The 26,246-nt window shown below is 36.6% G+C and overlaps 8 protein-coding genes across 11 annotated transcripts; 5 read left to right on the forward strand and 3 right to left on the reverse strand.

Moving 5' to 3' along the window:
* The first annotated feature begins 7 nt into the window (after positions 1-7).
* LOC143429664 (uncharacterized) lies at positions 8-4,286 on the forward strand. Of its 4 annotated transcripts, XM_076905347.1 has the most exons (3): positions 750-1,009; positions 1,339-2,220; positions 2,314-4,286. In XM_076905347.1, exons 2-3 carry the CDS (start codon positions 1,368-1,370, stop codon positions 4,116-4,118), a joined length of 2,658 nt encoding a protein of 885 aa, XP_076761462.1. In that variant the 5' UTR covers positions 750-1,009; positions 1,339-1,367; the 3' UTR covers positions 4,119-4,286. The 4 variants fall into 4 exon arrangements, with proteins under 4 accessions (XP_076761460.1, XP_076761461.1, XP_076761462.1 ...); XM_076905345.1 differs by lacking the exon at positions 750-1,009 and adding an exon at positions 8-136 and having other exon boundaries at positions 1,339-4,286; XM_076905346.1 differs by lacking the exon at positions 750-1,009 and adding an exon at positions 479-741 and having other exon boundaries at positions 1,339-4,286.
* A 438-nt stretch (positions 4,287-4,724) lies between these two features.
* Beta4galt7 (beta-1,4-galactosyltransferase 7) lies at positions 4,725-6,440 on the reverse strand. The gene is made up of 5 exons (XM_076905701.1): positions 6,119-6,440; positions 5,822-6,039; positions 5,513-5,736; positions 5,283-5,429; positions 4,725-5,213 (listed from the first exon to the last, which is right to left on the reverse strand). The coding sequence occupies exons 1-5, from the start codon at positions 6,219-6,221 to the stop codon at positions 4,922-4,924; spliced, it is 984 nt and encodes a 327-aa protein (XP_076761816.1). The 5' UTR covers positions 6,222-6,440; the 3' UTR covers positions 4,725-4,921.
* Positions 6,441-7,496: 1,056 nt separating this feature from the next.
* Tsf2 (transferrin 2) lies at positions 7,497-10,757 on the forward strand. Its single transcript, XM_076905748.1, has 8 exons — positions 7,497-7,646; positions 7,744-8,156; positions 8,236-8,533; positions 8,632-9,101; positions 9,189-9,353; positions 9,432-9,520; positions 9,611-9,951; positions 10,029-10,757. Exons 1-8 carry the CDS (start codon positions 7,580-7,582, stop codon positions 10,667-10,669), a joined length of 2,484 nt encoding a protein of 827 aa, XP_076761863.1. The 5' UTR covers positions 7,497-7,579; the 3' UTR covers positions 10,670-10,757.
* Positions 10,758-12,221: 1,464 nt separating this feature from the next.
* Positions 12,222-12,907, forward strand: LOC143429650 (uncharacterized). The gene is made up of 3 exons (XM_076905326.1): positions 12,222-12,320; positions 12,393-12,522; positions 12,645-12,907. The coding sequence occupies exons 1-3, from the start codon at positions 12,222-12,224 to the stop codon at positions 12,905-12,907; spliced, it is 492 nt and encodes a 163-aa protein (XP_076761441.1).
* A 365-nt stretch (positions 12,908-13,272) lies between these two features.
* On the forward strand, positions 13,273-15,330 carry LOC143429651 (uncharacterized). Its single transcript, XM_076905327.1, has 7 exons — positions 13,273-13,403; positions 13,475-13,595; positions 13,661-14,090; positions 14,174-14,424; positions 14,479-14,623; positions 14,717-14,928; positions 14,998-15,330. Exons 1-7 carry the CDS (start codon positions 13,273-13,275, stop codon positions 15,328-15,330), a joined length of 1,623 nt encoding a protein of 540 aa, XP_076761442.1.
* Positions 15,331-15,769: 439 nt separating this feature from the next.
* Positions 15,770-21,419, forward strand: LOC143429652 (uncharacterized). Its single transcript, XM_076905328.1, has 16 exons — positions 15,770-15,999; positions 16,193-16,324; positions 16,409-16,568; positions 16,641-17,017; positions 17,118-17,289; positions 17,373-17,563; positions 17,634-17,778; positions 17,859-18,163; positions 18,772-18,996; positions 19,430-19,555; positions 19,630-19,789; positions 19,848-20,236; positions 20,322-20,493; positions 20,577-20,770; positions 20,850-20,994; positions 21,078-21,419. The coding sequence occupies exons 1-16, from the start codon at positions 15,805-15,807 to the stop codon at positions 21,395-21,397; spliced, it is 3,408 nt and encodes a 1,135-aa protein (XP_076761443.1). The 5' UTR covers positions 15,770-15,804; the 3' UTR covers positions 21,398-21,419.
* A 270-nt stretch (positions 21,420-21,689) lies between these two features.
* Positions 21,690-24,346, reverse strand: LOC143429874 (retinol dehydrogenase 14). The gene is made up of 5 exons (XM_076905704.1): positions 24,190-24,346; positions 23,052-23,322; positions 22,379-22,618; positions 21,913-22,295; positions 21,690-21,825 (listed from the first exon to the last, which is right to left on the reverse strand). The coding sequence occupies exons 1-5, from the start codon at positions 24,211-24,213 to the stop codon at positions 21,721-21,723; spliced, it is 1,023 nt and encodes a 340-aa protein (XP_076761819.1). The 5' UTR covers positions 24,214-24,346; the 3' UTR covers positions 21,690-21,720.
* On the reverse strand, positions 24,262-26,085 carry LOC143429875 (sperm flagellar protein 1). Its single transcript, XM_076905705.1, has 4 exons — positions 25,908-26,085; positions 25,502-25,798; positions 25,213-25,404; positions 24,262-24,394 (listed from the first exon to the last, which is right to left on the reverse strand). Exons 1-4 carry the CDS (start codon positions 26,023-26,025, stop codon positions 24,390-24,392), a joined length of 612 nt encoding a protein of 203 aa, XP_076761820.1. The 5' UTR covers positions 26,026-26,085; the 3' UTR covers positions 24,262-24,389.
* Between the last annotated feature and the right edge of the window lie 161 nt (positions 26,086-26,246).

A 26,246-nucleotide genomic window follows, 5' to 3' on the forward strand; every position in this document is an offset into this window, starting at 1 on the left:
ACTGTATCACAAGCTTTGATCGTACAAAAGAACAAGGCATAAGAAAGTTGGTGGATCGTATAGACGTTTGATGCGTATTTGCCGTTACGGTTGAAAGAAAGTTCTACAATAATAGAAGGATAACAATGGATAAAATGTAGGCATAATCTTCATTGTTACTTATAAATTTGTCAATTTTATATTAAACACCAAGTTTACTTCGAGTGATACGTTTAACAGATCAGAAGGACATAAAACAGTGAATGTATAGTGCACCATGTGTAATTTAAACGAGTACACAAATATGTCCATAACTATCTGTTGCAAATAATCAAATTGAACTGATAACTTTCTTCTTCTAAAAATGTTGAACGAGAATGATTTAAAGAGAATAGTTAAAAAATAGGTGGAACGAAGTTCACTATTGCTCCGAAGCTATTAACAGTATCGATAGGGAGAAAAACGATTGATTTAATTCGATGAAAAGGACGCGTGTCTAAATAATTAACCTATTATCCAATATTCGGTACTCCGCAGAGGTAGCCATGTTACGTAGAGAGATATTTACTAGATAGATAGAATAATATTGCTCGGAGCATTTCGATTGCGTAGAAAACTCGAAACAAGTTTCCCACTGTCGGTGTCGGTACAAACAATGCCATGATCTCAAATAAAATATGTAAATACATAGACACGATTGAATCTACAAGTATAAGTATATCTTGAAAATTACACGGTCTCCGTGTAAAGTTAGCAGACGAGGTGAGCGAGTTTCGGTTTCTTTCACAGCACACATTGTCGACAGAAGGAAGATTAATGTATGCACACGTACAAGAAATACAAAGTCCTACCGTTTCGATTCGAATAATCTAACAATCTGTATGACAAACCTTTAAGTTTATATCTGAATAAAAGATCGCATAACGCAGCAACGTGTCGATACAATCGTTACGATGCTTTCTATACGTTCCATTGAACTTTTTCTATCATTATCGGATGTAACGTTACTGATTACGCCTCGAACACAAAGGTTTGATATATTTTAACGAGTATTTTTAAATATCATTCCACCCAATTTATCTTAGTGCTAATATAGAAATTAGAGCATGATACATCTTTATCCCTGGCATATCCTGATATTCTCCATTATTTTTCCAATCTTTTCGTAATGCGCGATCTAAAGTTATCTTTAGAGAAATTCTATATTATTCGTATCAATCGCTTAGATAGAAATGATTCATTCATTCTTATTAGTTGGTTCGTTTTATGTAGAGGTATATTTTTGAATAGGTTAGACTCGAATAAACGTGGGGCATTTAACCATTTAGACATGATCAATTTCTTCTTTACAATTTACAGAAATTTTAACTGTTTCTGGATGTCTAAATATGCCAGGCTGTGCAGCGGTTGGCTGCAATAATCGTAGTGAGAAGGGTTATATTATGAAATGTTTCCCACGTAATCCAAAACTGAGGAAAATTTGGCAAGAACGCGTTGCTAGAGCTGACTGGGAACCATCGAATAACTCATTTCTTTGCCACGTACACTTCGAACCCCAGGAATGGTCTATAACGCAAAGTGGTAGAATCAAATTAAAAAAGAATGCGGTTCCTTCCATATTCACTATAACATCCACTAGAAAGTCACCCAAAAAAAGGACCAGAATACTTGACTGCAAAAGCAAAAGTATATTACAAGGTGAATGGAACGTAGAGTACACGGATAATGATACCGAACATTCGTCTATTGAACTTATAGAAGAGAAGGATTTGAATTTTCAAGAGTTTCTAAGACCACCCGTGGAATCTGTTAAACATAAGTCGGAACGTAATCACAAATCTGCAGAAATAGTTCTAAAGGGTAATAATGTCAAGATCGATCGTCAAAGGCAAACTATTATGATTGCCGAGGATAATCTGACAGATATTACCAGTAATTTTGCGACCCTGTACAATTTACATGTTCAATCGATGGATGAGAGGAAGGATGTTGGATTATCCCGTCTGATCAACGATCCAGAAACTCTGCAAACATCAGGTATCATTGAAAAGGGAGAAATAGCGCGAGTCATGGACCGGAATACATATGAGGATAGCTACGATGAGATCGAGGAGAAGTTGAAGCAAATTTGCGACGGCGGATCGACCGAAGATGAAAATTTAAAGAATAGCAATAAGAGAAAGTCGATGCTAAAAAAAGGTGGAAAGGATGGTGGTGAAGGTGAAAAACTGGATACAAAACGTAAGTTTACCGAGAATGATCGTAACGTTGCTTTGTCGATAACTAGAAATGATAGTTTCACGGCAATAACTAAAGTCGTGCGTATGGTTGCAGGTAAAGAAGAGAATGTTGAAATAATTTTTGGCGTTGAAAGCGGAGATGAAAAGGCGTCTGTTCCCAAGAACATATCAAAAATGAATAAAGAGGATAACAACGCTTTGGAGTACGGCGAAATAGGTGGTATCAAAGAGGAAAAGAAAGTTTTCAATGAAGATATAGAAGAAAATTTTACTAAAGACGAAGTGCATGTTATACCGAATATAAGGGCAGCCATGAAGCGCAAGAGAAGAACTAGGGAGGAAATAATGAAGTCAATAAAAAAATCAATTAGAAGCAATTCTGATCAAGATGTCAATTCTTCGACTAATAGCGAATTATCCGATCGGGAAACAGAAATTAGAAATCAATTATCTTTGTTTACCAAAGAAATAAACGATATTAATAAAATTGATACAGAAGTGGAAACTTGTAAATTTGTCATCAAAGTAACCGGCGATCCTGATGATGTGACTGAAATTATCGAAGAATTATCTTCCAATACAATAGGAACACAAGCGTCGAAAAAATTTAGTACCATTTCTGATAATGAGGAGAGCGATACATTTATTACATCTATAATAACAGTAGTGTCGCCCAAAAATCCTAAAGAAATTGTTTACAGAAATTTTGATAGTCCATTAGTTGGACGCAAGAAGGGATCGATAATAGATCACTCTCCGTGCGAGGAAAAGGAATTTACAAGCTTGAATTTAGCCTATAATTGTAAAACCTGTCACCCTTCCTGCTTTAAACACGTCTGTTCCGATGTAGCAGACAAACATCAGATAAAGATTAATTCACCATTGCAAAATTGTGCGCACGGTGTTCAAACCCCTTTTGAAAATAATACTACTGGCATTATTCCCTCTGATTACGAAGATCTGTTAGAAAGGATACAAATCCAAGAGGATGTAATTTCCAAGTTAACCGATCAGTTGATTATTTATAAGGAGCTGGAAAACAGCACAAGAAACAAAAACAACGAACGTGAAATACAAGTTAGGGAAGCGGATACTCCTAAAGTTAATACGAGATCGGCCAATACGCAATCGTTGCTTCTTTGTAAGAAGAATTTAGAGTCCAAGCAAAGATTGATAGAAGATTTATCAAACAGAGTGAATTATTTCGAAGAGGCGAATAAAAAATTAATGAAGACAGTAACTCTAGAATCTCAACAGAAACGAAAGCTCGAGGGACATATTAAACAAAAGGAGAATCGAATAAAAGAATTAAACTGGAAATTGGAGAAAGCTTCCAAATACCTTGAGAGAGCGGAGAAGAATACAAACACTTACCGAAGGAAAATGTTAAACATGCAGACTATCATGAGAAGAAGAAAAATTGTAGATGAAAAAATGAGCAAGTTCGGTGAAATGTTGATAGATAATTCGAAACAAGAGTTCTCAGAAAAGGTTCTGACGATGGCAGCGGACATTAGAAAAGTTTTTGGGAGAAGTGGGTACGATAAATTACTTTCATACGGATTTCCATTGCCACCGTTACCGGCGTTAAGAAAAGGAATACTCGGTGATGATTTCACAGATCCTAGCAAAGGTGATATCGGTGAGGTACGCGTACGCGATTCAATAAAAAAGATTAACGTTAAAACAGAGGAAACACGCAATACCAATAACGTATCCGAGATCGACGAGAAGGACACAGAACTGCCAGACTCGGTCGGAAAGACGACTGAATACGAGGGCGCAGATACCGTGACTGGAACTGTGCAGGACATTTTTGACGAGAACAATGATGGTGATGATTTTAGTACAAATGAATTGAGAGAACATTTTATTCTTCAATTAAATGCAGTTATGTAGCCATCATTTTTTTCTATTAAGGATATTCTCTTTTTCTTTTAATGCTAAAAAATGATAAATATTTAAGGAAAAATTCTCTTCCATCATTGTACTATACTTACCATTGTGCTCTTAATAATTATATTTATTGTACAGTACCAATCATGTTCTTCTCGCCCTTATTGTAAATATACAATATAATATGTACAGATACTATCATTATTATTATACAAATATAATATAAAAGACCACTTGAATCAGTGAATTGCAGTATTAAATCGTTGTTCGTGAATAATGGTCTACTTTTTAAAATTTATACAATGTTACAGCTATTCTGTTTTCCCTTTGATAAAAATGATATTTTTAATAATAAAACAGGAGAACAGGTCTACTACAAACTTATTTTAGATGTTTTCTTAATACTACGACGTTTATGAATCAATTAAATGTTTAAAAATCATGTGAATTTAATTAGATTATTTCAAAAGTATCGCGTACGAGTGAAGAATAGATAGTTTTATATAAAAAATTTATGAAATGCAACTTTTATCATAACGGATATAATTAATAATATCTACATAATTAATCTCTCTCTTTCTCTCTTCCTATGATCATACATATTCGAAGTTTTCGTATTATATAGATTTATTAAAGTGCGAGTAATATGTTAGGCTTGTTCAAGTATAGTAGTGTAAAGGAGGCTGGATGATGATTATGTACATACATATACAATAAATACACTTGATTACACACACGCGCGCGTCTGTGTGTGTATAATGTATACATACACATTTTTTCTTTTAATACAATTCTTGTCAGAATAATTACAATCCAGTGGCAGACTTGTTATTATTCATCTTCTTTTTCTCCTTTGATTTTCCATCCTTGGATCCAATTACTTTATCACATTCACACCAAGGTGTACTCGTTTTATCGCACATTAGAGAAATGTTAAGGACGGTTAACGAAGTGTCCCCGATAGTCATTTTAATGGTATCTAATATTCTATAAGAGACGTTATTTAAGCCAGTTTGCCGATCTCGTTTTCTAGTAACTTCGCGTTGATTATAACATTTGATCATATCACGTTTTCTATGATTTCTGTCATGTATATGTCTGAAACAAATACAATCGATCTAACAAACGGTATGTTGTTGTATACAAATTGTTTTTAATTCATCTTACTTGAATGTATTATGAGTTCCTGTAGATATATTTTGCGGCCTTACTACGTTTAATCCAGCCTCCTTCAGCCTGACATAAAATTCATCGTCTTCAAGGCCCCAGCCCCAATATTTATTGGACATACCATTCACTTGTAGAAAATGTTCTCTGTAGAAATATTTATTCGATTAAGTTAATTCTATTAAATTTCTCGGTATTTCGTGTAATAACTACTGTTGTACAATCAGAACCTTTTAATAAGCAATATTCCGCCAACAAACGTTGGATAATGATATCTAGGATGTAGATCTGGAGAAGATACGTGGTAAGGGCCCTTACTAGGGTACAAGTATAACAATTCATCATTTATAGGCAATAAGTCTACATCGTGTATAGCTATATAATCAAACTCTTTGTTAATTTCAAGGAAACCTACATTTATAAGAGAGGCTCGATTGAATCTAAACCTATCAACCTACAAAGATATAAGTTATTAATATTGTCTGTGAATATTAATTGATGCACGTTAACGATTACACGATGGATAAGAAGAAAAGTACCTGATTAAGTATAAATATATGATAATTTATATTCTGTTTATCTAAGAATTTTTTCATGTGTGGGGCAAATATTAGTAACTCCTCGAAACGGTCTCGAAATGGAACAAGTATAGCTAAACGACGAGCTGATGACTTTTTACGAACTCTACCAAGATTACCCTCCTGTTTCTGATTGTTGTATTGACTTGTTTCAGTAGTTATCTCACATTTACAATCGTCTGAAATAGAAAATAATTCAAAGATATTTCTATCCCTCTTTCATCCATAAGTCCGATGTTGGAAATATTATAAGCTTACCGATGCTCATCGGTGAAATACTTATTAAACACGAAATAACAAATGTGATTAAAATACAAGCAAATATGTATTTAAATTTTATATTCTTCCAAACAACTTCCATGCCGAACAATTAATATGTAAGTGAAATATCTCAATACGAAGAGTACATAGTAAGTTCATTGGACAGTCTTACTGAGGTTTATCGATTCGAGAAAATTTGTTTTCTCATTCAAAGAAAATTAGTACCATGTTGATACTTTTTGTACCTCTTTCTCATTTATAAAAAGTGATTGCTGCATTGATCCGTCGAATCTGAGGGTATCTCAGTTATCGTATACGGTATTCGATGCAACTAATTTCGTTCTCACATGCAATCTTTCTTCTTATTATTTAATAATGATATCTATTTCCTTTTTTCTTTGAGAAGAAAGATTCATCGGCCGCCGGACCGAAAATAGAATGTTCTTCGCACCAAATGTACATACTTTCTAATCGATTAAACTGATTATTGGTATAACCGTTGTAGGTTAATTTATACATCATCGGTATTTAGTATTACTCGTTTAATATGATAAATTACGTTCATACTGTGACATTAACTATTAAATATTTCACTCTAACGAACAAATACTTCGTCGCTTAGTTTCCAGGTACCGATTTTCATGGTACTAGGATACAGCATAGGCATCTCCTGTCCCTGGGACAAGAATTGGCCACTGCTACGTTTCAGAATAAGCTAGTTGCGCTATCTGAGATCATGCTGATATGTACATCCAATTAATAATGTAATATTTTATTTTAACGTAAAATATACAGTATAATACCAGTCTAAGGTTAAATTAATGCTAATTGGTTGGAGAGAATATAATTACTACATTTAATTCTTCATAGTCCCTGTTGCGTAACTCTCTTAAGTTCTTTATCACCTTTGAGAAAAATAAAAAAAACGGTTCAAACAAATGAGACTAGTATTCATTATATGAAGTATTTTTTAAAACAAATATAATTTTTAATACGTACGATACCATATTTATATAATTTTAATTATTTTACTTGTGGAGGAGTGCTCAAGCTAGAGTACGAACAGTTTTAACAGTTCTCCGACAGATAGTGCCACCAGTCGATCGGTAGTTCACTTCGCTGTCGATAACGATGTGCGAACAGTTTGAGCACTTTGCGGAGAGATGGCGCCACGAGCAATAAAATAAAATATTTTAACAGGAACTAACTTTTCTTTCACCGTAATATAAATTGAAAGATAAATCAATGATTTCGAATATCTTTAGAAATAGAGTCTTAAGAATATAAGTAAGAAAGTAGCGTATTCAATTGCTGGTTAAATGAACATGTCTGGAATAAGTGATGCCACTATAGCTTATTGAGTACAGTGATGCATACAATAGGGTATGACGTTGATGGGTGTTGTCGTTTGTAGCTTTCCTCTATTAGTTTGATGCTTGAGTGAAAAAAAGTTTTAAAATGCCGTCGAAAAATTGTAAAATTGTAATTGCGTTATTCTTTGGCCTGGCGTGTTGTTTTACATACGGTATAAAAGATTGCTTTTGCTTTCATACAGTTTCTGAATGTTACACTCTTTTGTTATTCATCATTGTTTATTAATAAAATAATAAATTTATTCACAGGACAAAATCTAAGCAACACTGTTACTTGGTGTACGATATCTGAAGCCGAGCAGAACAAATGCAATGCATTTTCGAGAGCTGTGGATCGTGAAATCGCATTTTTCGACCATAGTTACATTTCAGTGCAATGTAAACAAGCGTTTAATAAAGAGGAATGCATGGCTATGTTGGACGAAGAGAAAGCGCAGATAACTACCTTGGATGCTGGTGAAATTTTTATAGCAGGACGGTATCACAGTTTGGTGCCAATTATGCAAGAAATAGACCAGAGCGGAGTAACTTATCAATATGCAGTGGCAGTCATAAGAAAGGGATCTTTGCCGGATGTTCAGAGTCTGCAAGATTTAAGGGGTAGAAAGGCTTGTTTCGCGGGTCTTGGAACGCTCGCAGGCTGGGTCATTCCGATTCATACGGTAAATGTTAATGGTTTTAATCTGTTTAAGATAATTAGCTGGTGTCGGCGATAAAATGTTAGTTTTCTATTTTTTGTAGCTCATGAAACAAGGCGGACTAGAAATTATTGACTGTAATAATCATGTGAAATCTGCCATTAAATACTTTGGACCTAGCTGTGCGGTAAATTCGCTGATAGATAAATATAATCCATTGGGTGATAATTCCGATCAATTGTGTAAATTGTGTATCGGAAAAGTACCTGGAGAAAGATGTACAACCTCGGATCCTTACGCCGGATACGAAGGAGCATTCAGATGTTTGGTAGAGGCAGGAGAAATAGCTTTCTTAGTACATACAACTGTGGACGAGATGACCTCAACAACATTTGACTTTGGTATGTTTTACTTTAATTTAATGCTTTAATTTAATAGTTTCTTTTATTAATTTTGGCCAAAACGTTAATAAGTAACCTGTTAACATTTTATTAAATAGATTCGGTAAAGAAAGAACAGTTTGAATTGTTTTGTCGAGACGGTACTCGCAAGCCAATCGACGAGTATAAATATTGTAATTGGGGTAGCGTTCCATCGCGCGCAATAGTTACATCGTCCGCAACAAAAATCGAGACCCGTCGATTGTATCAGCGGTTTTTAGGGAAAGCAGCTCAAGTATTGGGTAAACAGAATGGAAAGGATTCAACTGATTCATATGATAATCGTTTTGAGAATCGGTCGAGTTTTAATAATCGGTTTGGCGAGAGTAGCTTTAATAGAAGCGAGTACGGTAAAGTAAACGAGTATACCGCAGAGATTGAGAATCGTAGCGGATATGAGAAAAGTTCTAATTGGAATGAACTCTCGGTATGGAATAAGGGAGAATCGACGGACATACAGCCAATAGAAACGTTCAATTTGTTCGAATCTACGCCCAGATATGGAATGCATCGCAACTTAATTTTTTCCGCAAGTATCACAGGATACCGTTCTGCTTCGATTTGAATTTTTTAATGAAATTGTTTAATTACTATCTAGTATATAATCCAATTGTAGGATTCAGCGCGAGGCTTTGTCCAGTTGCCGGAGAAGGATCAAATGTATACTGGTTATTTAGGGAAATCTATAGATCTAATATTAGAAGTGCGACGATGTCCCGTCGGTAGAATGACACTGTGCGTTACGTCTGACCCGGAAATGGAGAAATGTATAAAGATGAAGGTAGAAATGAAACAGGAAATATTAAAGATTTATATTCCGTTAATATAATTGTTATTAATCTGTTCGGTTTCATATTAGATAGCATTAAAGGCGCAACTATTGAAGCCGGAATTAAATTGTCATAAAGGTCATAGCCAAATGCATTGCATGCAGGCTATACAAAGTGGGTATGTAACGTTTGGTTCCGGAATGGAGAAAGTTTTACTTTACCTGAGATTGACAGATACGTAAAATGGGCCTCTATTTGTCTATTGCAGTATCGCCGATGTAGCCGTATTGGATACCAGCGATGTATATACCGCTGGTTTACGCTTCGATTTGATTCCATTTATATCTGAAGTTTACAACTTACCTACCCCAGAATATTACGTAGTCGCAGTGGCGAAAGAGGAGGATGACAATACAGATTTGACATACCTTAAGAATAAGTATACTTGCCACACGGGAATCAATACGGCGGCAGGTTGGGTCTATCCACTGGCGTATCTCATTTCGAATTCTTGGATCAGAGGATACGGCTGTGATTCGGTTCGCGCAGCTGCCGAATATTTCAGCAAATCTTGTGTCCCGGGTGCGCTTAGCACCGAGTACAACACAGGTAATGATCATCTTTTTTGAAAATTCGTGACTGCCCTGATCGATTTACAATTAATTGTAAAATACATTACGACGCAGGAGTACCATACGATAACATGTGCGACCTATGCCACGGTGCAAGTTTCCGTTATTGCCGCAGAGACGCGTCCGAAGACTACTTTGGGTATACAGGTGCCTTCAGATGTCTGGTCGAAGGTGGCGGAGACGTGGCCTTTGTAAAGCATACGACAGTCGCGGAGAACACCGATGGAAAGAGGCGAGAGACGTGGGCGCGTAATACCTTTACGAAAGACTTTGAACTGCTTTGTCCGGATGGCACTCGCCGGCCAACAACCGATTACGTACATTGCAATTTAGGGAAGGTGGCAGCGAACGCAGTAGTTACTCGCGGTGGATATTACGGCTACAACGAGACACAGATTAATTCGTATATAAACTTATTTATTTACGCCCAACAATTTTACGGCAGAAAGGAACAGGATGAGTTTAGTTTTAGCATGTTTTACAGTCAGCCCCCTTACAGCGACCTAATTTTTCAAGATGCCACGCAACAGTTGATGGTAATACCGCCAGAAAAAAGGGAATTTAGCGCGTATCTGGGGCCAGATTTTATGAGAGCTCGAAGAATCGTAGATTGTAAAGCTGGTGCCTCAGCTATGGGGCATTCGATATTAGCCACGTTAGTTACGATTATAATCGCTTACACGTTTAGCAGATAAAAAGTTCCGTCAAAATTTTCTCCACGTATGTGTCTCTGTCAAGAATGTTTTATATATACATTCGGTAAGAAAAAGAATCGTAGAGTATTAAATATGAATGTATGATACGCTAGTTTATATGTGTTTAAGAGTTTTCTTTTTTTTTATCTATACATTGATACGTTGTTGAATGTACGTATGAACGAACGAGTGTATTATATCGCGAATTTCACAGTTAACTTCACCATCCGTCCGTTTTTGGAAATTTTATATGATTTTATAAAGCAGAGATTATAACGCGCGCAGTAATTGTAAGCGTACGTATCCTATACCGTCCACGAATATTTTTATACTTATCGAACGAAATAAATTTCCAATTTCTTACTTCTGACTATTATCCTTTCATTTTATGCAATCTGATTCCTCAGTAAAGTAGATAGCAAACAATCTTTGAATTGATTCTTATTTTCTTAGCGATATTCACTTATATTCCTTCGGAGATGATCATTTCTTTCAGCCTCTTATTTACTGTTATAAATATACGAATCATCGATTGTATAATTAGATTACAAAAAGTGTAGTAAAAAGTAATAAATAAATAAATGAATAAATAAATATATATAAAGAAGTGAATAAATTTGAATAGGCTAACCTGAAGAGAATAATCGGATGCCTATCTTCTTAGGTAATGTGATCGATGAACGGTCTTTGGATGTTGGGATTTTTCTAAAATTCTCCGAAAGTTCGCGTGATCCTTTAACTTTGTTCATTATCGACGATTTAGCTGGATAAACTTCTTTGGGACTTCTTTGATTTATCAAATTTCGCCGCGAGCTTCGTGGAATTTTTTGTATTCCAGCAGATTCGCTTACCTTTTACATAATAATGTAGACGAAAGTTAAATGATATATATGATATGACATGATATAGGAGACGGATTTAAAGAGTATAGAGGAAAATAAAGTTAACATTAGAGGAACGATTCTCATGATCTTGTTTATATCTCCGAGATTTTGGTTGAGCTAGGATATCGATGCGCCTCAGGTTCGTTACGTTTTTTTGCTTTTTTTTCCGATCCCTCTAATGAGAAAAAAATATGTACGGGATTAAACGAGATTTATCGAGGATGCCGTAAAGCGTGACGAGATGTAAATAAAATATTTTCATTTGTATTTTACTTTTTTCGATTTTCTGTTCTTCACTGCCACGTTTGCCTCCTCGTTCTCTTCAATTGTCATGCTTTTTACTTTTCTAGGAGCGCACCAATATATTTTTCGTTTCGCATGGTACTTTTCGGCCACGGGCTTTGACATTATTTCATCATCAGCCTATTATATGAAGAAAGATAAATATTTACTGTGATTTGAACGTGAAATTTTGTTTATCGCTCAGGATGGATTGAAGTTTGCCGATACATCGCGATTATGATCGTTTCACTGTCAAACATCAACATGCCTTAACCATTGGCAAAATTCTCTAAATTTCCTGCAACTTCCTTCAACTTATCTTCTTTCACTCCCTTCTACAATTTAACATTTAAAGCAACTTTAACGATAACGACTCAATGAACGATATGAACGCAGGTGTTCATCAAGGCAATCTATCTAGATTTGAAAAATTAGCAAAACCGAAGAAAAGAGTTGACAAAAACAGTAACTACAACGCCTTTACTGTACGTATTGCAAATATATGGGGAAAAAATGGAGTAATAGAGATCGTTCATATTTGGGGTTTGCTATTTTAGGTGAAACGAGGAGCATTATCGTATCAAATTACAGATTCGTTAAACAAATTAGCTAAACCAAAATGGAAGGCCGGCATAAACGTGTCTAATGTATCCAATTCAAACGTGACAAATTCGTCCAGAAATTCAGGTAGCTTAAAGAGTCGTGACGTTAAGAGTGCACAGGATCTATTCGCTTTTTCCGCATATTTTCTTTACTCTCTAACGTATAATAAAATCTATACTAATATGGATAACTTTAATTATTCTTAGCAAAACAAGTGTATCATAAATTGATAAACAGTAACGAACAGTCGAAAGACGCGCAGGAAACGAAAAAGAAGAAATTTTTGTTAGACACTTATGCCCGTATTACAGCAGCCAGGAATAAGGGATGTTCGAAACGGCTGCACGAACTAGCGAAACCAAAACATTCTACGATGCGGACCGAGCCTTACGAAGACTTTGAAAATTACTATCAAACGATTAAAAGCTACGACGCGAAACCTCTGCCCGTAAAAAATGGGCCACGATAAAATTCCGATTATATCTATGTGACTATGTGATAAATAAAAACCGTACATTATACATATACCCGAGTACTTTTGTTCATTGGAAATATTCGCGGGTCGGTGGGAAAAAACAAATGCAAGCTTACAGAATCGCGATTATTTTGCATACACAAAACATGGATATAAAATAAAGAAAAATAGTAACGACATAAAAAATGAAAATAACATGACGAAGAAAGATACAAATAGAATGTAATAAAAAATGTCATCGTCTACGGTTCCGTTACCCGCTATGCCCACTACATCCACCGAATGAATCCGAGGGATAATTAACCTGCATAACAAATAAATGAAATTATTAGAGCGAAGATAATGAAAATAGTTGTGAAATGGCTTCAAGGATAAGGAAAGCCGGAAAAACTGTATCCGCGGGTAAGAGTCCTCCCGTGAGAGCGGAATCTTCTAGAGCAGCAGCACCGGGAAGATTCCGAAGAGTTGATCGATCGAAAATTAAAGGAAGGTAAGGAATCTTGTTCGCGGCGAGTTCGATAAATTCAAATCAGCGTGTTCGGGTACATTGACGATTTATAGGAAAACCAGACGTAAACTGAAATTGAAAGGATGGCTTGCAACGGCAAAAGATTGGGCTCGCTTCAACGCATGGGCGAAAAAGAATGCTCTACCAAAGAAGATTCCCGAACCCGAGCCTATAGTTGGTATCGAACAAGCAGAGATGTTTGCTCGTCTTTAGACGCTCATACGTGTAATATTTTTTAGGTACGACCCTCGAGGCCATTGTCTCGGTTAAGGAAAAGAATGAAGATTTTATCGCGACCACGTAAAACACCTGATCCAAGCGTCAACTGTAAATTAGACATGAGCATTTCGAAAGCAGCACTGACAGCGATCCCCTCTAGACGAACGATTTTGTTGGCCTTACCAAATATAAGGCTATGCGACTTTGGTCGCGCTTACTACAAAGTCTCTCGAGCAGCTTTAAACTATCACCCGTCCGAAAGGATTCTCGAGCTAAGTCAACCTCGCGGTATCTTTCTTCCTGAAGAGTGCAGGCCACCAACGATGTCGAGCTGCACAAGACGGGGGCTTGACGAAGAAAGATTGAGAAAGTTGGCTTTGGCAAAGAAATTGCTCGATTGTCCTCAGCAGTTGACCAAAGAAGAAATGGAACAACTATTTACGCCTTCGGGTATACGGAGAACCGCGCTTACTTACCAAGTACAATTACTTAACTTAATTTTATCATTATTTTTTTTACATATAATCATGTAGTCAACGTCACGATAATGACGATCTTGACGCCTTTAATCGATCAACAGATTACACCGTGGATGAATTTTCTGGCTCTGCCGCCGTATAAAACGATTAAAGAGAGGAGGGACGAGAACGCGGTCACTTGGAAGAAGAAGTTAATCAACGAAGGAGAGTTAAGAGGTAAATGCGCGTTAGCCGAACATAAGGAGAAGGTGGAAGGTGCAGAAATGACGAGGAAAAGAAAATGTGAACAACTGATGAGAAAAACAGTTGGTGGTAGCGGCGATGAGGAAAAAGAAACAAAAGAGGAAGAGGAAGAGGAGGAGGAGGAGGAGGAGGAGGAACTGACGGAAGAAGAATGGCAACAAGTTAAAAGAAGAAGAATCGAGAAGCACGGTTGGAGATTTGTACCGTATCCATGCAAAGACGATCCGTTTCGCATCAAGAGAGCAACCTTGAAAGCGAAAGGTCTGCGGGAAAATGAAAAAATAGTGCGCGATACTGTACTAACGGAATAGAAAACATATTATACGCTTGATGTGACATTTTTGCCTGTTTTAGCATCTTCGCGTACGAAGGAACTGTCTAAACCACGTATCCGTAAGAGTAAATCAATCAGAGCGAATCCCTTTACCGTAAGGAAAAGTGCATTGTCGGCTTCAGCCTCTGGAAGAATTGAATCTTTAGCGAGGCCATCGAGATCACGTGCTCTTGTCGAAAGGAAACCACCACGAGAAAAAGACAAATACGGCAGGCCGATATTTGAAATGCCCGTACGGTCCTCGAAATTTTATGTCACAAATAAAAAATAAAACTGGTCGTTTAAGTTAACTTCATTGCAGGTTTACGGCAAGGTATTGCCCAAAACGAAACCGTATAAAATGGGTGAATGTCCAGTACCGGAGAAGAAAAAGGTTACCAAAAAGCGTCCAATCGATCCAATTGTATACGAACAAACTTACGACCCTTGTATTTATCCAGACTGGGCAAACAGACAAAAAGTAGAAAGAAAAAGAGCCGAGAAATTACTGTCGACAAAGAAAATTGACCGAGGGAAGCGGAGAAAAAAATGGAAAAACTCTGAATATTCCCGAGTGGCAGAAGCTAGGAAAGATGAGGAAAAAGAAAGAGTAGATGTTACAATTGATCAACACGAGGAGGAACAGGAAGAATAAAAAAATAAAAATAATTAATTGTGATACCAGAGTGAAATGATATCGAGTAATAAAAATTCGATACGAGATGGGAATGTATAATTGTGTATCTCTTTTCTGCTCTTTCGACGATAGTTGCGTAACTCTATGGTAATGTAATAAGTTTATGCAGAAGAAGTAGAGCTTCTCGTAAATAAGGAAAACGAATCATTTTAATTAGATATATAGGCGAATGCATACGTAAACATGTTGTTGTGAGCTTTTAAAGTTTAGAGATTATACGAATATACATTACGAATAGCATTTACATTTGGTCGTATCCAGTGTAGCATACTATTAACGTGGAAAGAAAATAATTGCAAAGATAAGAACCGTAAGAGGCCATGCTTTCTTGTCTTCCCGACTGGCAATCAAGTGTATATAAGTAGTTTATTATCTTCGTTAGCTATCATTCTTCAACTCCCCAACTGCTCGGTATAACTGTCGACTGGTAAAATGAAATTACCGTGTACTACCTTGTTTTATATCGTTGGCATCGGTTGCGTTTACTACTGTACCGCACATCCGGAAGCGACCCCGCCAATTGGAAAAATCCGTGGTTCTATTCTGCGTTCAAGACTCGGAGAGAAGATTTATTCCTTCCGTGGAATAAGATATGCCGAGCCACCTACAGGGGAACGACGTTTTAAGGTAAACGTTTCGTTCTTCTTACGACCGTAACTTTATTAATCCTGGAAAGATTAACAGCTCGTAGACATCTCGCAAACTTATCGTCAGCCTTCAGCTGTGGAAACAAAGAAGATTTCTCGTATTTTCCTTTGTTTGAGTATTTATCGGACAACGGTGGGAATAACGCTTGGAATATTCTCTTCTCGTAATATAGATTGCAACACCGGCAGCAGATTGGAACGACGATGTTTTTGATGCCTCCAAAGAAGGTCCATCGTGTCCAAATTTACAAAACGCACAACCAATGTCCGAAGACTGTTTACGTTTAAATGTGTACACCAAAAAGGTATGCATCGTTTTTATTACGATACACGAGTCTAGCTTGTCGAAATTGATCAAACGATACGTTGTACATTTACTGTATTCGCAGCTACCTAGAAAAGGTGAGAATGTAAAGAAGTCAGTACTGGTATTCTTCCATCCGGGTGGTTTCTATTCTTTTTCCGCTCAAAGCTTCAACTTTGGACCTGAATACTTACTGGATAAGGATATCGTTTTGGTTACTGTCAATTATCGGCTCGGTTCTTTAGGTAATTTATGAACTTTACTCCAGCTAATTACTCTTCTCATCTGTATGTTTAATTATACCTGTATTCCGATAGGTTTTCTAAGCACGGGCGACGCGTCGGCACCAGGGAATCTAGGTTTCAAAGATCAGGTTATAGCACTTCGATGGGTCCAGAGGAACATCGGTAGTTTCGGTGGAGATCCAGATTCTGTCACTATTACCGGTTATAGCGTTGGTGGACTCAGTACTATGCTGCATATGTTGTCGCCAATGTCGAAAAACTTGTTCCACAGAGCGATCGTGATGAGCGGCTCGCTGTTAACCGCTGAACCTTTTCCCACCGAGCAAAACTTCCTTGCGAAGAAACAGGCCAGACTTTTGAACTGCACCATCGATAACAGTCATGCGATGTTGACGTGTCTCAGGTTGAAACCTGTCGACAGCTTTAAAAATACTATGGCCGACTTTTTTGTTAGTCCATAAAGGCGATAATTAACGATAATTAACGATATATAGGCGATTATGTGTAAATCAACCGGCATATCTTCTTTCACATTCGTTTATATTTCAGGAGTGGCACGGAGATCCAATCGTGATCTGGAAACCGGTCGTAGAACCAGAAGTTCCCGGAGTAGAACGATTTCTACCAGCTCAGCCTATCGATCTTATCAAGCAGGGAAAGTTTCATCAAGTTCCAGCCATATTCGGAGTAACAAAAGACGAGTTTGGTGGTGTAGTTGTTGGTAAATTAATTTCTTTTTATCGTCAATTTTGATGAAAATTATGAAAGACGTTCGCCACGTGCTTCTGCAATCGCTTCTTCTAGGATTTGAGAATGAAACTAGGAATGGCGATAATATGTATAGCGATATGAACGACAATTGGTATCGACTCGCACCGATTAGCTTCATGTACGAACGTCGCACACCACGATCGGAATACATCAGCAAAGAATTACGAAAATTTTATTTCAATAACCAACCAATCAGTCCAGCCACCGACACCGGTCTTGCTCATGTACGATTCCTCAGAACAGCTTCTCCGTTTAACAAATTCACTGCCCGTTACATTAAATAACAATTTACAGATTTATGCTGACAGTGTAATTATATTTCCGTCGTATCGCGGGGTGAAACTGATAGCTGAGAATTCTAAAGCACCGGTGTATCTTTATAAATTTACGTATCAAGGCCGTTACAGCTTTACGATGTGGAACGCCAGTACACCATACGGTAATTTCGCTAAAATTTTTATTTCTCTTCAATTGACTGCATCGTCGATCTTTACTAACTTCAAAAATTAATAATTTCAGGTGTTGTACATCAGGATGATTTGCAATATTTATTCTTCATGAAGAATTTCTTCCCATACTTTGACAACACTGCACCTGAAATTCCGATGGTCGAATTGTACACATCTATGTGGACAAATTTTGCACAGACCGGTGAACCTGTCTCGAAGAGTGGTACATTCCAGCATATAAACTGGATCAGGTTTATACCAGAAGAAAATAATTATTTAGAGATAAATCTAACTCCTTCGATGAGGAACGGATTCTATCCTGATCGAATGCAAGAATGGAAGAAACTATTTCCTCTATCTTCTCTGTCGCAAACTGTATCCAATTAAAATCCAACTAAAAACCGCTATATTTATTCGGTTTAATAAAGATTCTTCTTGTATTCTTCTTTTATATTCTTCATTTCCCTTTCCAACGTCTTATTTCTACAAACATGGCGGAATGCGTATTTGTTATCGTATCTACGATATTTTATAGCACTTGTAACCTCGTTAAACTTTTGCTTAATCACATTGATAACTTTCAAATAAGCGGGAAACAGTTTCAAACAACATTTAATGTATACACAAAAGTATAGACTGTATCAACGACGATTTACCAACATATTGTACTAATATAAAGTAGTGTGTACATGTATTGTAGAATTGGCAGACAGATTGGTATACGCGTTTAGTTAGGATAAGTTCCTAATATGAATTAGCCCGAGTGAGAAACTGGGGGTGAATCTTCCATTGCGCAAGAATGCATAAAGCATTACAGCGTTCCTTGGAAGGTAATTGGTTTTCCCCACTTGTTTTCCGCTTAGCTCTGATATAAATCGTCCGGTTTTGCCCTTGAGTGCGTCAGTGCTTGTAAGAGCACGGTCTATGCCGGTTAACTGGATCAATTTGTTCTTAGCTATTTTATCAATATTAATTCACCTTAGAAAAGGAGAAACTTTTCGTGTTTCAGTATGAAAAGCATTCCGATACTTTTCCTCTGTGCTATTTGCTTCGTTGCCGCGCAAAAGCCGGCTACCGAAAAACCTCTGGTGACTGCTCCGATTGGAAAAATCCGTGGTTCAATTTTGGTTTCCAGACTTGGAAAAAAAATCTACTCGTTTCGTGGCATAAGATACGGCGAACCACCTACCGGACATCAACGTTTTCAAGTAAGGATTTTCAAGATAGGATAAACTCCTACTTTGTTTTTATATCATTCTTAACTTGTGTCATCTCGTATACCTGTATTTATCACATCAAAACATCAGATCGTCCTTTAAATGTCAACAGAACTTTATATAAAACAAACCACGGTGATTGTGAGACTATGACTCACTTGCTACACACCAAAGAACATACATATATTTTAACAAGGTTTTCCTGCTTAATGATAAGTAGGATACCAACACTCGCGAGATAATGATATTATCTGCTACAATTTGCTAAAATTATTTCATTTCCACGTTGCAATATCCAATGAAACTACAAATAACCGAAACTATTATATAAATTTCACGTGCCATGAAATTATTCTTTCTCCCTTTATTATCATTTCGTACCTCATCATCGCGTGCAGAAAATTTGGAGAGATGTAAATTACAGCCACCAATCCCGGCAGAGGATTGGAAAAACGAATTCGATGCTACCGAAGAAGGACCCAGTTGCCCCCATCCTGACGGGAAACTAATGTCGGAAGACTGTTTGCGTTTAAACGTATACACTACCAAAGTAAGCGTACGCACAGATCAATATAGTTTTAGAATCTCTTGTGTAGCATATGGAGTTTTAATTTTGAATTTTAGCTGCCCAGTGAAAATGAAAATGTGACGAGACCAGTTATGGTGTTCATACACCCAGGCGGTTTTTACGGTTTTTCAGGGCAAAGTTTTTATTTTGGCCCGCAATATATAATGGATCATGATATCGTTTTGGTTACAATTAATTACCGTCTTGGAACGTTAGGTAACGTTCGTGTATACTTAAATGAAAGAGAGAAAATTATAAATACACATTATTCCAGGTTTCTTGAATACCGGCGATAATTTAGCGCCTGGTAATATGGGTCTAAAGGACCAAGTAGTGGCCCTTCGTTGGATACAAAGGAATATCGCTGCTTTCGGTGGCAATCCAAATTCCGTCACTCTATGCGGTTATAGTGCCGGAAGTTTCAGTATAATGCTACATATGGTATCTCCGATGTCGAAAAATTTGTTTCACAGAGCTATCTCGATGAGTTCGTCAGCTATCGGGGCAGATGTTTATGGCAGTATATCCCAGAATGGACAAAAAGATCTTGCCAAGAAGCAAGCTGAATTATTAGATTGTCCTACGGACACGACTGGTTCTATGTTGCTTTGCATGTACACGAAACCGGTGGAAAACTTTACGAACACGTTAAGCTCGTTATTCGTACGTTTTAAAATAATCATAAACACTTGGCACCTAAAAGTCTGCATGCTGTACGACTGGAAAATTATTTTTTTTGGGTATTTAGGATTGGCATGGGAATCCTATTCTACTCTGGAAACCCGCTGTGGAACCTGAAACACGCGAGGGCGATAGATTCTTGACCGCACAACCGTACGATTTGATCAAGCAGAAAAAGTTTCAACAAGTCCCTTTAATTCTCGGAGTTACACAAGAAGAATTTGGTGGAATAGTTATATGTATGTGTTTAACCAAAGATATTATTATTTCCGACTATCTAATTTATATTCTATTTTGTGTGTTATTTTACTATGCCGTGCAGTTTATGAACAGGACGCACAAAAAGGTAATGGTTCTCTGTATCGTGAGCTAGACAATAATTGGAACAAGCTGGCTCCGATCATATTTATGTACGAACGTGATACGCCACGTTCGAATTTCATTAGTAAAGAATTACGGAAATACTATTTCAAGGATCAGCCAATTAATTCGGCTACTAGCAAGCAACTTGCTAAAGTATATATTTATTTCTACGTTTTCAATCGAACTTCATTTTAAAACAGACCACTAAAAAATCTGTTAAACATTTTTATAGATATACGCTGATTCCATAATTCTGTTCCCTATGTATCGAGCAGCCAAACTGTTTGCTTCAACCTCCCAACTGCCCGTATACTTTTATAAATTTACGTTCGTAGGACGTTACAGCTTTAGAATGTGGAACGACACGACACCATACGGTAAAATGAGTCACTGTTCGTTTACCTGAAAACACGCAATCGTTTGTTCTGTATATTTACTTGGAACTTTATTATTTGTTCAGGTGTAACGCATCACGACGATCTGCAATACCTTTTCTTTATGAAACAATTCTTCCCGTATTTTGAAAGTGACGCACCTGAAATTCCAATGGTTGAACTTTATACGGACATGTGGTCGAATTTTGTAGAAATTGGGGAACCGATACCTAGGAACAATGATAAATTTAAAAATGTACAATGGAACAGGTTGATATCTGCAGAGAACAATTATTTGGACATCAATCTTCATCCAACTATGAGTACTGATTTCTTTCCTGAGAGAATGCAAGTATGGGAAAGACTGTTTCCTGAACCATCGGCTTCAAAAATGGTGAAACACTAAATATGTGATATTATGATCGTTATTCGACAAAGTATTCCCCCTTCGAATACAATCAAAACAAACGTAGAGTAGACGTTTCTATTTAGCGCTTTGGAATGCAATAAAAACATATGAAAAACAAGGAACACGTAAAAAACATTTATTTTTACCTGTTACTAACATCATGCAACGCAATTTTATAACAAAAGAGTAAATCTGACATAACTTAGTAAGAAAAAAAAAAAAGAAAGTATTAGGGAACTCTGTTTAACGTGAGAAAAACTTAAAATTAAATATCCGGTAAAACAAATAGAGGAAATATATATAAAATATGTATTAAACCTTTAAATCTTTGGATCCGACGGTTGCAGCTTCACCATGGCTTCGCTAAGTTCCCAAAACTTTTTACCTTTCGCGGGATCCTTCACACCGTGAGAAAGTTCGCATTCCTAAAATTAAATTCATTAGATAGATAGATTTCATTAGAAAAATAGATACCAGTTATATCGTGGAGAATTTCTATTCATAGCTCTTACAAGGCAATCCATAAAGTATTTGCCAGAAATTTTATCAACTTCGTCTGCGACGGCAAGATGTATAGTTGTTTGAGCACCTTGTTCAGGCGTTTTGCACAAAGTCCTTAGCAAAAGATTTAATACCCAAGAAAATGGGGGTGGAACATTCTTCCAAATTCCTGTGCTCATCAATCCAGGATGGAGGCAATTGGCGGTCACGAGAGAGCCTTCGAGGCGTCGTGCTAATTCTAACGTGAAGACAATATTTGCGTATTTGGACACATAGTACAAATATCCGGGCAAAGTTGTCGTTGGATTAACATCGTTTAGATTTAATCTCGCCAAACGATACAGTTCCGATGCAACAACGACCACTCGGCTTGGCTCAGATCGTTTCAATAAACCTATAAAATTATAATAATTCTACGAGTCACGTTTTAAAATTACGCGCAAAGGAAAAACATTTACGAAGAAACGATTTCTTTACCGATCAAAAGATGCGTAAGCAAAAACGGGCCATAATGATTTGTTGCCATTGTCATTTCCAGGCCATCCTCGGTGATTTTTTTCCTGAACACTTCTGCGGTACCGGCGTTGTGAATTAACACGTCCAATCTGCTTTCGTCACGATTTATTTGCTGCGCAAATTCCCTCACCGAGGAAAGTGATGACAAATCAAGTTTACGAACTACAATGTTGCTGTTCCCGGACTCCTTAACTAATTCGTCTATAAAAATAAGCTTTTTCAATGCAATGCAAGTAATGACGTTATTAAAGAAAAACCAGTAATAGAAGCAGATGCGGCGGCACATTTCCTAGAACTTTACTTAAAGAGCTACTTAAAGAAATAAATAGTTAATTGAATAATTTATTAGCACTCGATGTGACCTAAGAATATTTTTTTGTTGGACGATCGTCTGTAATGCAAAGAGAAACGTATTGCTTAACTACGGCTGACATACATTCGCGAACGATACTGTTATATTTATTTCCGTAATGAACTATAACCTCTCGCTTATTAATTTAATAGACCGTTAATTTCGTTATCCCTTCCATTAGGTAACTAATAGATGTTACTAGTAGAAGGGAAAGAAGCTAAAATGGCGATAATTCTGCTTTTATTACATATTATACGTGTAACAATGAAGTATAATGTAAACCTTTCAATTTGTTCGCAGTTTCCATGTTTCTGCAGGCCATAATCAGTCTTGCACCCCTCTTTGCGATGTCTCTCGCGGTTTCTTTACCGATACCGGAAGTACATCCAGTTATAATCACAGTCTTCCCCTCCATTCTGTTCTTACTTTTGCAGATTCCCAGCGTGTACTGGGCATAAATGTACAGCGCTAACAGGAACAGAAGTGCGATGAGTAACGCGGCTGCAGCCACGTAACAGAGTGTCGTGCACGACACGATCTTCAGCAACATGATCTAAACGGATATAGTTTCTCATATATTCTACGATTATTCTAGTGAATTGTTTCTAAAATATATGCAACTAATGCGTTAGCCCGATCCTCTTAAGAATTTCGAAACTGTCTTTTACGTCACTCGGCATTGAAGTCTCCCGTTCGAACGAATGCAGGTAGAAGGTCGATGACCGTGAATACGGATAGTCGGGGATATTGGACACTGATCATTCCGCTTGACAGAGTAGCTCGTCGTATAAACCGGACTCTATGGATCAGAATCTGAACGATGTGTTCAACGTTTCTAAATTTATTATTTTAATAAGATATACCTTCCCTTTAGAAGAGAAATGCTACACGTGCTACTATTACAACGTGTAGTAATGTTGTTTATGGATTTTCAAATAATTACGTATAATCACATAAATGCATTATAGTGACAAGCAATTATTGTACGCCGATACACGTCACAGTAACGAGTATTGTAAAACCAGCACTAATCACTTCACACGTTTTTAAACGTTTTAAATTTGTTCTACGATATTCAATAAATATTAAATATTAGGTATAATATTTGATATTATTTTATGATCAATATTTTTAGCAAACAAGTTCACGAAATTTAGTGTAGGAAAGGGGAAGAGCAATAAAATTTATCAACATTCAATTTACGTGCTATTAACAGATGCAGAAATTTTTGTCCAATGTTGCCTGTGATCATTCGGATAGCATCGAGTGTTCACGTATAAATACATTCCAACGAGAACGTTAGGTAGTCGAATTTCGAAAGGAGCAGCGTCAAGCAAAAAGTGTCAAGCAATGAATATGAGAAACCGGCAGAAAAATTCCGGCATCGAAAATAATTTAATGAACGGTCAATTATACTCACATCAAGTTGTTCCGAAATTCTCATTCAGAGATTCTCAAACGTTGAGATGCTAGTACGCCTTTCTCGGAGGAGTGCTGCTTCTATACTACATCGCATTACATGACCCTACGCCAAGCATCTCCCCACTCTCGATGTAGAACATAGAGAATAGTGGCGAGAAAGTTGCTTTTACAAATTTTAATGTCAAGTTCCCCATATCCTCATTCTAAAAAATAATTGATTACATTCCTTAATTCCCTTCGCCCCTCTTGAATATTATGTATTCACTTTTTTGTTTGCTAGGCGTAGTCAAATAGTATACGACATCGCATACGAAACTACACTGTATCGTTCCCTCTTTAATTTTTATAGGAAAATAACCAAGATTAAATCTTGGTTCATAAACCATTCGAACTAATTGGAGTTAAGATATCGTCCAGTGCAATCAGTTTTAGCTTAATGTTCTATTTAGTGACTAAATTTACGTACTTTCGGAGAAAGTACAAAAGCTCTTCCATTTCCGAACATCGTTTTACTAACACTGTAAAATTTTTCTTAGTTTAATATTGTCATTTCGAACGATTAAAGAGCGGGAAATATGTTCCGTTTGATTCTACGTCAATGGTATTTATTTAATATCCTGGACACACTACTCCTCCACTGCTATTTTTTTCTCGAACAATTTGTGATTGAAGTTTATATTGTTCATCTGAATTTTTCCAGGCTGCTCGGATTCTACGGCATTTTGCAAGATCTGCGATGTTAAGTTGGATATTCGCAAATCTTTCAGCTTCATCGCGCTCTCAAGGTAGGCAACTTTATGATTTAAAGTGGAGATAATATCGTCAATCTCACGGAGTTCTTGTTTCAATTGCGCGCAAATGTGACGAGGAACAGCATCTTCTTCGCTAAAGGTTTCTAAAGTTTCACTGTTTTTCGAGTTTTCCCTGCCAGTTTCTGTCACTATTAGAGATACGAGAAACAAACAGTCCAATTTAATTTTTACAACAAGCATTGTAACACGCATAATTATTGGCGACTTACGTGTCTTCCGAAATGGATTCTGCAACCGAAACATTATATTTGGAAAATAACACCAGAAGCAAAGCAAATGTACCAGCCATTTCCACATAAAGTAAAATTTATTTTTGGCGCATTCGACCATTGATTTTGTACAACTAGCAGTCCTCAAACTATTCTCTGATGTACATTTCATATTAAATATATTCATTTTGCCTAAACAAAGTGTTACGAGCTATGGATATACTTCGATTAAATTCCTACTAAATATTAATGTTCGTATTTGTCAATTTATGTAAAATATTTTTATTACTCTGTTCGATGGAATCATCGTTTTCGTGATTACATGACCTATCTTGAGAGTTCCGGGACTCAGAATCTTTTAGAATCCTCTTTCTTAATTTTAGCAGTATATTTTCAGCGGTACCAGGATGGAAATTTATCAACTGATCGATAATATCTTTAGTCAACTTTAAATCAATTTTAGTCAATACTTTCCGATTTAGTGTATTCCAGTTTTCTCTTTTCATATACAAATTGTTAACTGGTATGTAATTGTGAAGATCAACATAACGGGGATAATATACTTTAAGGATTTCCGCCATCATTACTAATTAACAAGGAACGTTTTACGTAATTATTTAAATCATAACAAGCTGAACTATAAATATCTAACTAAAAAATATCGGTGCGGAATAATAGTTTCCTGAAATTATTACCAGCATCCGAAAAGTCTCTAGTTAAATTTTTTGTTGGCTTTGAAAGAGGTATCCTGGAGATCCATGCATATAATTTCTCTAATTGATTTTTAGGATCTTCCTCATCTTCGTTGGCCATCTTCGCTCGTTTAACAGATACTTTTTACTAATTATATCGGTTCTGAAATTAATTCAATAAACGAAATGTACGTTTATATTGAACATATTTTCTCGGAAACGAAGCGCAGAACTTTGTACGATACATTAATGATTTGCAATGATGTTTATTGATACGATAGATCTTATTTGTGGATGAGTGCTTGTCCGAAATATTCAATGATAAAAATATTCATAAAAGTG

This window comes from Xylocopa sonorina, chromosome 12 (assembly GCF_050948175.1).
Source record: "Xylocopa sonorina isolate GNS202 chromosome 12, iyXylSono1_principal, whole genome shotgun sequence".
NCBI classification, from domain to species: domain Eukaryota; kingdom Metazoa; phylum Arthropoda; class Insecta; order Hymenoptera; family Apidae; genus Xylocopa; species Xylocopa sonorina.

Bases quoted from the DNA above. Each gene is read 5' to 3' on its own strand.
- LOC143429664 (XM_076905345.1), top strand. From the start codon at position 1,368: ATGCCAGGCTGTGCAGCGGTTGGCTGCAATAATCGTAGTGAGAAGGGT.
- Beta4galt7 (XM_076905701.1), bottom strand. From the start codon at position 6,221: ATGGAAGTTGTTTGGAAGAATATAAAATTTAAATACATATTTGCTTGT. The intron at 6,040-6,118 runs GTAAGCTTATAA...TTTCTATTTCAG, and splicing joins TATTTCACCGATGAGCATCG to ACGATTGTAAATGTGAGATA. The intron at 5,214-5,282 runs GTAAGATGAATT...TATTTGTTTCAG, and splicing joins GGAACTCATAATACATTCAA to ACATATACATGACAGAAATC.
- Tsf2 (XM_076905748.1), top strand. From the start codon at position 7,580: ATGCCGTCGAAAAATTGTAAAATTGTAATTGCGTTATTCTTTGGCCTG. The intron at 9,354-9,431 runs GTAGAAATGAAA...GTTTCATATTAG, and splicing joins AGAAATGTATAAAGATGAAG to ATAGCATTAAAGGCGCAACT. The intron at 9,521-9,610 runs GTATGTAACGTT...TGTCTATTGCAG, and splicing joins ATGCAGGCTATACAAAGTGG to TATCGCCGATGTAGCCGTAT.
- LOC143429650 (XM_076905326.1), top strand. From the start codon at position 12,222: ATGAACGCAGGTGTTCATCAAGGCAATCTATCTAGATTTGAAAAATTA. The intron at 12,321-12,392 runs GTACGTATTGCA...TTGCTATTTTAG, and splicing joins GTAACTACAACGCCTTTACT to GTGAAACGAGGAGCATTATC. The intron at 12,523-12,644 runs GTAGCTTAAAGA...AATTATTCTTAG, and splicing joins AAATTCGTCCAGAAATTCAG to CAAAACAAGTGTATCATAAA.
- LOC143429651 (XM_076905327.1), top strand. From the start codon at position 13,273: ATGGCTTCAAGGATAAGGAAAGCCGGAAAAACTGTATCCGCGGGTAAG. The intron at 13,404-13,474 runs GTAAGGAATCTT...GACGATTTATAG, and splicing joins CGATCGAAAATTAAAGGAAG to GAAAACCAGACGTAAACTGA. The intron at 14,091-14,173 runs GTATACGGAGAA...ATAATCATGTAG, and splicing joins ACAACTATTTACGCCTTCGG to TCAACGTCACGATAATGACG.
- LOC143429652 (XM_076905328.1), top strand. From the start codon at position 15,805: ATGAAATTACCGTGTACTACCTTGTTTTATATCGTTGGCATCGGTTGC. The intron at 17,779-17,858 runs GTAATTTCGCTA...TAATAATTTCAG, and splicing joins GAACGCCAGTACACCATACG to GTGTTGTACATCAGGATGAT. The intron at 20,771-20,849 runs GTATATATTTAT...ACATTTTTATAG, and splicing joins CTAGCAAGCAACTTGCTAAA to ATATACGCTGATTCCATAAT.
- LOC143429874 (XM_076905704.1), bottom strand. From the start codon at position 24,213: ATGAGAATTTCGGAACAACTTGAT. The intron at 23,323-24,189 runs GTGAGTATAATT...ATATCCGTTTAG, and splicing joins GAATTTCGGAACAACTTGAT to ATCATGTTGCTGAAGATCGT. The intron at 21,826-21,912 runs GTAAGAGCTATG...ATTTAATTTTAG, and splicing joins AATACTTTATGGATTGCCTT to GAATGCGAACTTTCTCACGG.
- LOC143429875 (XM_076905705.1), bottom strand. From the start codon at position 26,025: ATGGCCAACGAAGATGAGGAAGATCCTAAAAATCAATTAGAGAAATTA. The intron at 25,799-25,907 runs GTAATAATTTCA...CTTGTTAATTAG, and splicing joins TAGAGACTTTTCGGATGCTG to TAATGATGGCGGAAATCCTT. The intron at 25,405-25,501 runs GTAATAAAAATA...CACTTTGTTTAG, and splicing joins CGATGATTCCATCGAACAGA to GCAAAATGAATATATTTAAT.